At 42.7% G+C, this 12,612-nt stretch overlaps 1 protein-coding gene across 1 annotated transcript in view; it reads right to left on the bottom strand.

The window, feature by feature from the left end:
* LOC141131532 (neuronal acetylcholine receptor subunit alpha-5) overlaps nt 1-8,060 on the bottom strand; it is a 40,161-nt gene extending 32,101 nt beyond the window's left edge. Inside the window, exon 1 of the mRNA XM_073618904.1 lies at nt 7,643-8,060. Within this exon, the coding sequence (XP_073475005.1) occupies nt 7,643-7,709 (67 nt within the window). The 5' untranslated portion in view covers nt 7,710-8,060. The remainder of the gene's footprint in view (nt 1-7,642) is intronic.
* Nucleotides 8,061-12,612: the final 4,552 nt, after the last annotated feature.

Below are 12,612 nucleotides of genomic sequence, written 5' to 3'. Positions count from 1 at the left end.
TGGCAGGTGGCACACTGTATCTGGTGGCAGGCTGCTGGTGGCAAGTGGCACACTGTATCTGGTGGCAGGCTGCTGGTGGCAAGTGGCACACTGTATCTGGTGGCAAGTGGCACACCGTATCTGGTGTCATGCTGCTTGTGGCAAGGGGCACACTGTATCTAGTGGCAGGCTGTTGTTGGCAAGTGGCACACTGTATCTGGTGGCAGGCTGCTGGTGGCAAGTGGCACACTGTATCTGGTGGCAAGTGGCACACTGCAAGTGGCACACTGTATCTGGTAGCAGGCTGCTGGTGGCAAGTGGCACACCGTATCTGGTGACATGCTGCTGGTGGCAAGTGGCACACTGTATCTGGTGGAAGGCTGCTGGTGGCAAGTGGCACACTGTATGTGGTGGAAGGCTGCTGGTGGCAAGTGGCACACTGTATCTGGTGGCAGGCTGCTGGTGGCAAGTGGCACACTATATCTGGTGGAAGGCGGCTGGTGGCAAGTGGCACACTGTATCTGCTGGTAGGCTGCTGGTGGCAAGTGGCACACTGTATCTGGTGGCAGGCTGCGGGTGTTAAGTGGCACACTGTATCTGAAGGCAGGCTATGGGTGGCATCTGGCATGCTGCATCTGGTGGCAGGTGATGGTGGCAAGTGACACGCTGCATCTGGTGGCAAGTGACAAGCTCAGGTTCCCACTGATTCTGCATTTTGGTGAGTTGAACTATTTCACTATATATTACAATGTAGTAATAGAAATAATGGAATTTGATCATCCTGACACCATATCAAGCATAGTGTCAGGATGATTTTAAGTGCTAACACCAGCCATTTGCCCGAAAAATCACCCCCGCCACCTATTTCCCCATCAACCCCGAGACTACATCCCCCCTCATCTTTTTTTGGGAAGGGGGGATGTCCCTGAATGGCAGTTTGGAAATGTGGTCTCCCTATGTTGCTGTTAGTGAGAGACCGCATAGCAGGTGGTATTGGTGGTGTTGCTGCTGCTCAAAGGCTGCACGGCTGATATTACTGGTGAGAGTATATTTAATTTGTTTCAGCAAAAAATGTTTGCATTTTCATTTTGTTTCCATAAAAAGGCCCACCAAAATCCTCAGCACCAGGCCCATGATGCTCTTAATCTGGCCCTGGCTGCAATTGTGCAACAAACTTCTGAAGCCTGGCAAGTCTAGCAATAGCTTATCAAGTAATTTTCAAACTTGCAGCTCAATTTTCTTGTGAAAAAAAAAACCTTGCAGCTCAATTGATTACTATCTGGGCTAGAGCTTAGAAGGCCAAGATTTGGCCCACCCTCCTCCATCTCTCTATTTATGTGATGGTTGGCTTTGCTGCCCAAACATATTTTGGCGATGCCTACTTTAAGATCACATATCAGGTGTGTGGTTAGAGCACTGATCAAAGCAAGGGTTGATCAAAGCATGAACCAAGGAGCAAGGTAAACAAAGGGCCAAAAACATTTGTAGTTTAGACATCCATAAGAAGTCATGAGGGACTTTGTTAGCTAATTGAGACTGACTGAGACTTTTCAAAACAGGATTCATCCATTCACAAAAGCACTCCAAAGCTCTGCATGTATTGTAACCGTAATGAGGTGATCAAACCCGTTGTGTCTAGATACTCACCTCCACCATCTACTAAACAATTTTTAGCACTGCAGTGTGGTTATTCTGCAGCTGCAACCTGGGTTTTCAAGGATGGGCAAACTGCGGGCCTCCAGCTGTTGCAGATCTACAAGTCCCAGCTTTAATTGCAGTGCTGTTCAATTGTAAGCCTAATGTTTATCCGGCATGGAATTTTCAACTTTTTTACCTGCCATTTCACATTGTTATCCTTTCTGCTACAGTTTCACGTTACTTTTTCTCACAGCCCTGATGAATAACAGGGAGACCCCTTAAACGCATTGGCTCTCCAGCATTCTTCAAAAACATTCCAACTATATAAAGAATGCAGTGGTATAGTACATTCCTTTGGACACAGGCAAGATGGCTGAGGGGATTTTCCTCTCTTTAACCTCCTCCCACACGCCATATAGTAAAATGACAGTGGAGTGGGGCGGCTCTCATTCTGGGCCAACGTCATATAAGGGGGCGTGCAGTGTGGGAATCACACAGCCGCATCTCTTTACCCATGTGATCAGCTGTGTCCAATGACAGCTGATCACATGTAAACAAGGAGATACCGTTTATCAGCTCTCCTCGCCTCACACTGACAGAGTATGAGGAGAGCCGATCCGCCGCATCTCCTTACAGGGGAGACATGTATAGGTAATCAGGGCATGGATCATCAGTGACCTGATTACAGTGCAGCCCCAACAGTGCCCATCAGCGATGCCACTCTGTGCCCATCTATGATGCCAACCTGTACCCATCAGTGCCCATCAGTGATTCCAATTTGTGCCCATCAGTGAGGCCAATCTGTGCCCATCAGTGCCTGCCCATCAGTGCCACCCATCAGTGCCTCCTATCTGTGCCACCTATCATTGCCCATAAGTGCCACCTGTCAGTGCCCATCAGTGTCACCTATCAGTGCTTATCGATGCTGCATATCAGTGCCACATATTAGCGCCTCCGCATCTGTACCACCCCATCAGTCCCGCCTCATCAGTGCCCATCAGTGCAGCCTCTTAAGCACACATCAGTGAAGGAGAAAAAATTCTTCTTTGCAAAAAATTTTAGCAAAAAATAAAAAACCCAGTAGTGATTAAATACCACCAAAAGGAAACTGTATTTGTGGGAACCAATGTAGCCATTGCCAATGTAGCACCAATATTTAAAAAGGGCCCAAAATACATCCCTGGGAATTACAGACCAGTTAGCCTAACATCAATAGTATGTAAACTCTTGGAGGGGATGATAAGGGACTATATACAAGATTTTAGTAATAAGAACGGTATCATTAGCAGTAATCAGCATGGATTCATGAAGAATCGTTCTTGCCAAACCAATCTATTAACCTTCTATGAGGAGGTGAGTTGCCATCTAGATAAAGGAAGGCCCGTAGACTTGGTGTATCTGGATTTTGCAAAAGCATTTGACAAAGTTCCCCATAAATGTTTACTGTACAAAATAAGGTCCGTTGGCATGGACCATAGGGTGAGTACATGGATTGAAAACTGGCTACAAGGGCGAGGGTGGTGATAAATGGAGAGTACTCAGAATGGTCAGGGGTGGGTAGTGGGGTTCCCCAGGGTTCTGTGCTGGGACCAGTCCTATTTAATTTGCTTATCTGGAGGATGGGATAAACAGTTCAATCTCTGTATTTTCAGACGGTACTAAGCTAAGCAGGGCAGTAACTTCTCCGCAGGATGTGGAAACCTTGCAAAAAGACCTGACCAAATTAATGGGGTGGGCAACTACATGGCAAATGAGGTTCAATGTAGAAAAATGTAAAATAATGCATTTGGGTGGCAAAAATATGAATGCAATCTATACACTGGGGGGAGAACCTCTGGGGGAATCTAGGATGGAAAAGGACCTGGGGGTCCTAGTAGATGATAGGCTCAGCAATGGCATGCAATGCCAAGCTGCTGCTAACAAAGCAAACAGAATATTGGCATGCATTAAAAAGGGGATCAACTCCAGAGATAAAACGATAATTCTCCCGCTCTACAAGACTCTGGTCCGGCCGCACCTGGAGTATGCTGTCCAGTTCTGGGCACCAGTCCTCAGGAAGGATGTACTGGAAATGGAGCGAGTACAAAGAAGGGCAACAAAGCTGACAAAGGGTCTGGAGGATCTTAGTTATGAGGAAAGGTTGCAAGCACTGAACTTATTCTCTCTGGAGAAGAGACGCTTGAGAGGGGATATGATTTCAATTTACAAATACCGTACTGGTGACCCCACAATAGGGATAAAACTTTTTCGCAGAAGAAAGTTTAACAAGACTCGTGGCCACTCATTAAAATTAGAAGAAAAGAGGTTTAACCTTAAACTGCGTAGAGGGTTCTTTACTGTAAGAGCGGCGAGGATGTGGAATTCCCTTCCACAGGCGGTGGTCTCAGCGGGGAGCATTGATAGCTTCAAGAAACTATTAGATAAGCACCTGAATGACCGCAACATACAGGGATATATAATGCAATACTGACACATAATCACACACATAGGTTGGACATGATGGACTTGTGTCTTTTTTCAACCTCACCTACTTTGTAACTATGTAACTAAGTGATAAAAAAAATAATTTGAGAACAGCATTGCATGACCGCGCAATTGTCATTCAAAGCGTGACAGCACTGAAAGCTGAAAATTGGCTTAGGCAGGAAGGGGGTAAAAGTGCCCAGTATTAAGGTGGTTAAGGAGATTACCTCTTATTTCTTGCATCTACAGAACAAGAAGTGAAGGGAAATATCCCTAGTGAAACATGTATGGCAAAAACAAAACCACTGGCCAGTTTTAAAACCCCACTCCGGGATAAAATGATTTTATTCCCATCCCAGTTTATACTCCAGGGAGATATAAAAACACTTTTTAATGCAGTTGCATATAATAGTTCATGTATTCTTACATACAAGTAGAATATGTACCTACATCTGTTCTTATATCAGGCTCCTGTCATCCCCTGCACAGCAGCACTCCGAATGGGAGATGGAAGGAGAGCACTAAGAGCTAATCAAGCTTTGCTGCATGTACATGTGCTGACAGAAGGAGAGAGCAGAGTAAGCAGATTGTATGGCTTGTTAGTGTGTTACTGTTCCTTCATTGTCCCATCAGCAGACTGACATGGAGGTGACACCACTGTATTCCTTAAGTATAACAGAGAGAGTGGTGTCTTCTTACTAGCTGTGTCGTCTGGCAGAGATGGGTGCATTACTAGAGTGTCTAAATAAAACTAAACATTGTTGTCAGAGAAGACAGTTCACATATGTGAATTTTAACTGCGTGTTCAGAAATTTTTCTTTAACCACTCCGGAAGATTTACCCCCTTCATGACCAGGCCATTTTTTGCAATATGGCACTGAATAGGGCACTGAACTTTAACTGACAACTGCGTGGTCATGCAACACTGTACCCAATTATAATGTATGTCTTTTTTTCCCCCCACAAATAGAGCTTTCTATTGGTGGTATTTGATCACCATTGGGTTTTTTATTTCTTGTGCTATAAACGAAAAAATACTGAAATTTTTTTTAACTATCTGCTATAAAACAATGAAAAAAAAATTAAAAAATATCATTTCTTAATAAATTTAGGCCAATATGTATTCTGCTAGATGTTTTTGGTTAAAAAAAATCACTATAAGCATAAAAGGGTCAACTGTGTGCCTAGCCAGTGTTTTGTGTACGGTGTTAGGTGCTTTTACTTGGGGAAGAGATTAATTTTATTCCCGGCTTTGCAGGAACACAAAATCCATCCCTTTCTCCAGTCAGAATGGAGAGATCTCAGTTCTGTGTGTATTACAGATGATCGGCGGGTACCAGAGAACATCCAGTGCCCAGCACCCGCAGATTGGCTTTTGCTGTGATTAATCGTACGCGCCCCCTGCAGGCAGAAGTGCAGAATCATTTATATATACATGATCCTGTACAGGAGGGCCACCCTCTAGCAGTAAATCTGCTATGGGGCAGTCTTGAAGTGGTTATTAAGGGGTTGCTTGAACCCTTGGATTGTTATTAGTATCAAGAATATTGGTAGACTGTCCAGGGCAAGAAAGGGGTTGCCATTATACTTTCTGGCAATGTCCTGTCTGAGGTTTGCCTAAAAACTAGTCTGCAAGATTAAACTTAACAAGGAACCTGTATATTTGTTTTTAGGTATATTCTTACCCTTTAACCTGAATTTACATACTCACCTGCCCAGCGAATCCAGCAATGTTCTGCTGTGACCTTGTTTCCAAAACACCTAGGCCCAGTGCCTCTATGGTCTTCTCTGATGCCATTGGGAGCCAACTGTCTCTTCCAGGTCTCGATAGCCCCCCTGCTGGTGCTACTTGGTACACCCCAGCTACAGCCTGTGAAAGCTGATGCCTCCTGGGATATGGGACAGGAGCAGGGGCACATCATTGGAGGGAGGAGGGTATGCTGGATCGAAAAAAAAAAAAATGAATAAACAACCCCATCCCCCCCAAAAAAAGGCAAATTATTTTAGGGAGGGGGTTGGAACGCAATGGGGAAAGGTTTCTTTTAAGTGAAGGTTCGCTTTAACTTATGAATGCCCTGGACCAGGACAGACAAAGTAATAAATGCTGACTTTAGCAATTAGTATGACTTTATTCAGTCATTATTAATGCAGAGGATGCTAGTGGAAAGAGTGATGGTGGATTTTTAATCATCTAGTTTCACAGCAATAAATGATCTTTTCACTGCATTTATGTTGATGCTTGTTAAAGAAAAATTACAGTGGATTATTTATAACTGGAAGAGGAAAATGACTGCGACTACATTATCTGTGGGTGGTGATGTGTTTAGAGTGGAACTCTTGGCAGATATAAAAAGAAACATTTAATTGAATTAGGTATTATGTAAAGTCGAATTTAAATGTTGTTTAGAGCGCTAATGGTGCCCAGTCATACACACAAACCAAGCAAACATCAGCTTTTAGCAATTCCTAAAGTCATATTATAGAAAGGTCATTTTGATGGCAATGTTCTATTCATCTATAAGTGTTAGTAATGCAGAGAACCCTATATGCAAGAACCACAGATCAATTGCATATTTTATGTTTTAGTTAAATCCCTTTGACAATGCAAACATCAATACAAAGTAATTGGATTGGCAAATCAATATTAATAAATAACACAACACAAAAGCATTGTTTTGTAATGCAGCATTTCTTCCCAGGGACTTAAATCATTTCTTATGGCTGCCGATCAGAAGTTATTAATGTCTCTGCAGTGGGCAAACATCAAGGTATGCGGGAGTCGCTAATATGCCAACAACGTAATACTCCCATTTTCAGCCAGGTGCATTTATTTTATTGCCAGGATGCATGAAAACATTCCCGCAATGGCTCTGAAAATCAGTTTAAGCGTATGACATTTTTTACAAACTAATGATAGCATAGTGGAATTTATTTTTCAAGTACAATACTTGGAGATAGTGCTGTAAATAAAAAGTACAGTTTGCATGAACTTTGTGAAGCACATAGAAATTCATATATAATAAACATAACACAATTATAAAAACATATATGTAATTTTGCAACATAAATACTAATATCAATTCAATGAGTTATAAAGAATGATTATTTTGTCATTATGATCATTATTTTTAGCCATGTGGCTGATACTTAATGGTAGTTTGTTGAAACAAGCATTGTTATATCTGTGTCATGTGCTTTAACAAAATATAAATGATATTAATATTTTTTATTATTATTTCTGTTATTATCATTTAGAAAATCAAACCAATATTTGTACACAAAATCACATACATATATAATTCCACAAAAGTCATCAAAATGAGTCTTTACGATAAACATATCCATTCCATGATCCTTAAGCAAAATTGCACCTTTACAGTCTTAGAATTGGGTTTATTCTTTTATATATTTATTCTGGAAAGATGCACCATTGTGCTGTAATGGGGAAACAACCTGTACCGTAGCATATTATTATACAGGATTTATATATGAAATCTATTATATGATTAATAACCATAATGATCACAAAGGGTGTTATTAGCACAAGCATACATTTACTTACCCCAGGCTCTTTTTAGATAGAATAAACTGAAGATCCACCATATAAAGCACTTTCCATACACCATCATCTTCAGACATGAAAATTCTCTTTTGTGTAACAAAAGAATGGAAATGATTGTTCAATTCCTCTTCTTTAATGTGCACAGAAGCTGTTCCTCACCTCCATATGTATGAAGAAGACCCCTATTTTAACCTGTGTTCAGCATTCCCAGAAGCACAGGCACACTGCAAGGATGCTGCTATGGAGAACAAGTGTAAAATAATTTCCCTAGCATGTATGAGCTAAGGAAACCAGCTGTGGCTGCCTTCTGCTAAATTCATTATGTGTCAATAAAAAAGAAGGATGAAGGGGGATGGGATTAGATGGTCTCAGCTTGTGCTATGGTAGCTCAGGAGGCACATTTTTTCAATCCCAAGCTTTAAATCTTGGTGGAATAGAAAGAATAGCACCATACATTTAACAAGGCTGGCATGCTATAAATTTCAAGGCTAGGAGATGGAGCCTGGTTTTACAACCTAGCACATGAATACTGCAGGGAAGATGCGCTTGGGTTCACTTTATCTATTACATTCATCTATTATATGTATGTAAACACATTCTGGAAAATGGAAAATAAATTCCATAAAGCACAGGACATTTAAAGTGGACCTTCAGCAAAAAATGTAAATTACATTCTTTATTTTGCTCTCCCCAGCCTTTTTATTTTTTAGAAAGCGAGTTCCTAGTTTGGTGGTACTCACTTCCATTTTCTTTGTTCCTCTCGTAAATAATGACGTCACCTCGGCCCAGCCGAAGCCTCCTGAGATAACATTACACATCCCAGGAGAATGCAATACCAGTCTCTTGGCAGGCCGTGTCTCGCATATGTCTCACCTGCCCTCTATCTATCCATTAGAATGCAGGAATGGAGGCTCTCATACTGTTAGACAGGATATTTTGGTTGGTTGCATACTGGCTGGTGAGTTGAGATGAGAATTTTCCCTCACCTGCCCTCTATCTATTAGAATGAGTGTGCTTCTGCTTTGGAGGCTTTCATAAATTTACAAGAGTTAGGACTGCAGATAATGCTGGGGTGCCTTGGAGCGGCTCTGCAGCTTACGCATGTATTTGCAATTGCAAATGTGTGCTAACTAAACACCTGTTTTTAACGCAAACTGTTATGCCCCGTACACACGGTCGGATTTTCCGACGGAAAATGTGCGATCGGAGCTTGTTGTCGGAAATTCTGACCGTGTGTGGGCTCCATCGGACATTTTCCATCTGATTTTCCGACACACAAAGTTTCAGAGCAGGCTATAAAAATTTTCCGACAACAAAATCCGATCGCGTCAATTCTGACCATGTGTGGCCAATTCCGACACACAAAGTGCCACGCATGCTCAGAAGAAATTCCGAGACGGAACAGCTCGGTCTGGTAAAATTAGCATTCGGAATGGATATAGCACTTTCGTCAGGCTGCAATGTTTAAAATTGTTGAATACAGCGCACTCTCTTCTTCTTTATAATGCTAGAAAAATGAAGTATTTTTGCTGCTCATATTCACACAGACTTCTCACAAACTTCTTTCTTTATTATTTATCGTGATTTCATCAATATATTTAGATTTGTCACATCGGAAAAAATATATATATATATATATTTTTTTTTGTTTGTATTATTTTCAAGCCTGATCTTGTTAATTTTTTTTTTTTTATATTTTAGATCCTGAATATTTTTGGGTGTGTTTTGTGTGTCAAGTTACCACAACACCATTATTATCTGGTATTATTTAATCTTTAATCTCAAGGTTGTTGTTGGTGTCCCTTGTTCATTTAACATTGTATTTTTGAAATGTACCTGCCTCCTCACAAACAAACTGTCCTTTTTGAAATAAACACACATAGGCGAGTATAATTGAAACAAAAATTCCTTTATTAAGGGATCCAAACCAAACAAAGAGGGAGGCAACGCTGGAGAAACAGCAGAAATTGGTGCAGCCTTTGGCCCCCAGGGCACACATCAATTATTTCATGACAAAATTGGTGGCCTATGGAGTCCATATCTAAGGGAGTGCAGTCTGGTCCAGAAGTCCCAGAGATCATGAAAGCAGCAGATGACATCTATGTCCCCAGGCTGTGGTCATACTACAGCCTGCATCTTTTGTCAGATCAGACTGAACCCAGGTCATCACTCTCTGGTCTTCCTTCCACGCTTCCTTCCATGTTGTGGCTCTGGTGGTGGAGTTGTGGCAGGAGGAGGAGGAGGAGGAGGATGGTTTAACTCACTCAGGTGGGTTTTGTGTGTGATTTCGCCCCTCACCCCCTTAGTTAAGACTTTATAAATAAGGTCCTCACACAGGAGGCATTGGCCCTCCTGCATGCCCTGCAGTTTGGTGGCAGCCATGCAGGCAAAGGCCCGTTCAGGAGTGGGGGTGGCTCTAAGGGAAGCAGAAGCTTCCTGAATCAGCCTGAGTGCTGAATCCTGCACATGAATCCCCTTCCTGGGTCTTTTGTTTGGAAGGCGGAGAGGAGGAACCTGCGATTCGGTCAGACTCCTACTGGACCCAGGCTTCTCCTGGCTGCCACTTAGCCCCGCCTCCTCCTGGCTGCCACTTACCCCCACCTCCTCCTGGCTGCCACATTCCACAGCCTCCTCCTGTGTGGCACATTCCACGGCCTCGTCCTGGCTGAGGTCTTCCTGTGTATGAAAAAGGGATAGTTTTAGTTTTTTATTCATCAATCACACACAATTTTCACCTCATGACTGTTGCAAATTGAATGTTAACAAATATAAAAGACTATCATTCTGAGACCAGCATTTTTCATTCTTTTCCCAATTATTTTTGCCCACTACTGTCTATTGATATGTAAAACACTTTATTAAATCAGCAATTAGTGATCAATAATAACATCTAGTAAACATCATTTATTTATTGACCAGAAATCTGTAGAACAATGCTATACCTGGCTCAAGCTGGGCTCCTCCACTTCTTCCTGGCTGGAAGTCCCAGGATGGACATCGGAAGCCTCAGCTGGGGTGGAAGGAAGAGTGGAAGGAAGGGTTGAGAGGGATTCCCTGACTTCAGTCTTGTCTGACAGAAAACAAAGTCTCTCATAGTACCACAGCCTGGGGACATAAATGTCATCTGCTGCAGCTCCGAATCTCTGGGAATCTGTGACCTTCTTGCGCTCCCTAAGATAAGTGCTCCTCAGGCCACCAATTTTGTCTTTTAAATAGGGTATGGTTGCCGTGGGGACCACCGGCTTCACCAACTCCAGCAGTTTCTCCAGCGCTGTCTGCCTCTTTTGTTTATGATTATAATGTGGATGTTTCACCTGCCACAGACAGGGCAGCTCCCTGTATTTATCTATGAACAGGGGGAGGAAGTTGTGGTCATTGAAGCCATCCATTTTTTCTGCAAGACACAAGACAAGACAAACCCTGATGTCAGGCGAAACTCTCCTAATCTTTTAACAATATAGGCCTCAATCTAGAAGCAGTATAGGCCCAAGTTTAGATCTTACCTTCGTTATCACGATCGGCGCCCCTGATACTCCTTCCTCCGCTCACAGATCGTACATAATATGCACGCGTGTTACGCTTTATATACACTGCGCATGCATGAAACTCCGCCCGCCCCTGACGTTCTAGTCTATTCCCCGTCCCTTCTCCTACGGCGCAGTGGGGGAAGAGCACATGGCGGAGACACAGCAGGTGCGTGCTAATTACAGCAACGAGGAGGAGGAGGAAAACCTGGAGCCAGAAACATCCCGATCCATAAGGAGACGATTTAAGGCCTCAAATATGTCCTTTGGGGAGATGTTGGAGATGGTCGACATACTGAAGAGGGCCTACTATGACAGGAAGTATGGACCTTACCCCAACCCCAATGTCCGAAAGGCCAAGATCATGGCGAAAGTAGTCAAGAGTCTGCACCGGAATTTCGGGGTACGACGTTCGAAAGATCAGCTCAGGAAGCGGTGGTCGGACCTGAAATTAAGGGAGCACGAGCAGTACAGAAGGATCAGGAGAGTGCTGCAAAAAAGTAAGTAGTTGTCCTGTGCTCCTATTCGTTATTTTTATTATGTTCGTGCTGCTCCATGTACTTTTCTTAACTGTTGTACAGTTTAAAATGGCAACTTTCATGTTCATGTGCACATTATTCGTTCGTATGAAACATTGTTCGTTCGGCCTAGAAAACACCATTTTTTTGGCCATATGCATTTGAATAGATTTTGTATGGCCTACTTCTCTTAAAATAATTTGGTTGTGTAGATGGGTTTGTAACTAGAATGAAATGCAAATTAGATTCTGTGTAAGGAGAGGACACTCAGCAGCAGTTTACACATCTGGACGCAGGAGCACTAGTGTGGGACACCAGAACACCCTTTTTATTAGGGGGTCCCACACAGGTGCTCCAGTGTATACTGTAGGGGTGTCTCCATCTGTGAAGCTTGTACAAAACAGGTAAGTATTCAAGCTTGACAAAGGACAAAAAAATGTCTTAATCTTGGAACTCTGCCAAAATAGACAATTGTACCCCACTTCCAAGCAATGTTTCATATTCCGATTTCTGCCATCAAACATCTGTGTGCTAAGTATACCTATTTTTTTTTTACATAGGGGATAAAAGACTCGGAGGACACCCCTCATCCGAGGAGACAACAGACCCCCCACCTCAGGAAGAAGTGGAGACCCACAAAAGACAACAGGAGGTGGAGGAGGAAGGAGATGTGGTGGAAATTGTCACCACAACAGGTGAGTGTCTGCGACCACAGGCTCAGGTAAGAGATGAATGCCAGCATATTTATAATACATGGTGTGTTTTTGTTTCTATCTTTTTAGGTGATCGTGATGTTGTGGATCCAGATCATTTCACCTCTGAAAGTGCACAGATCCTGATCGGGGAGGTCATGGGGTGTAATAGGGACTTGGAAAACATCCAGAAAAACATCAATGATGTTAAAAAAAAAATGAAGAACATCATTGAT

Source organism: Aquarana catesbeiana, linkage group LG03, assembly GCF_042186555.1.
Source record: "Aquarana catesbeiana isolate 2022-GZ linkage group LG03, ASM4218655v1, whole genome shotgun sequence".
Taxonomy (NCBI): Eukaryota; Metazoa; Chordata; class Amphibia; order Anura; family Ranidae; genus Aquarana; species Aquarana catesbeiana.
The sequence above is the reverse complement of the archived record's forward strand: the minus strand, read 5'-3'. Positions and strand labels throughout refer to the sequence as shown.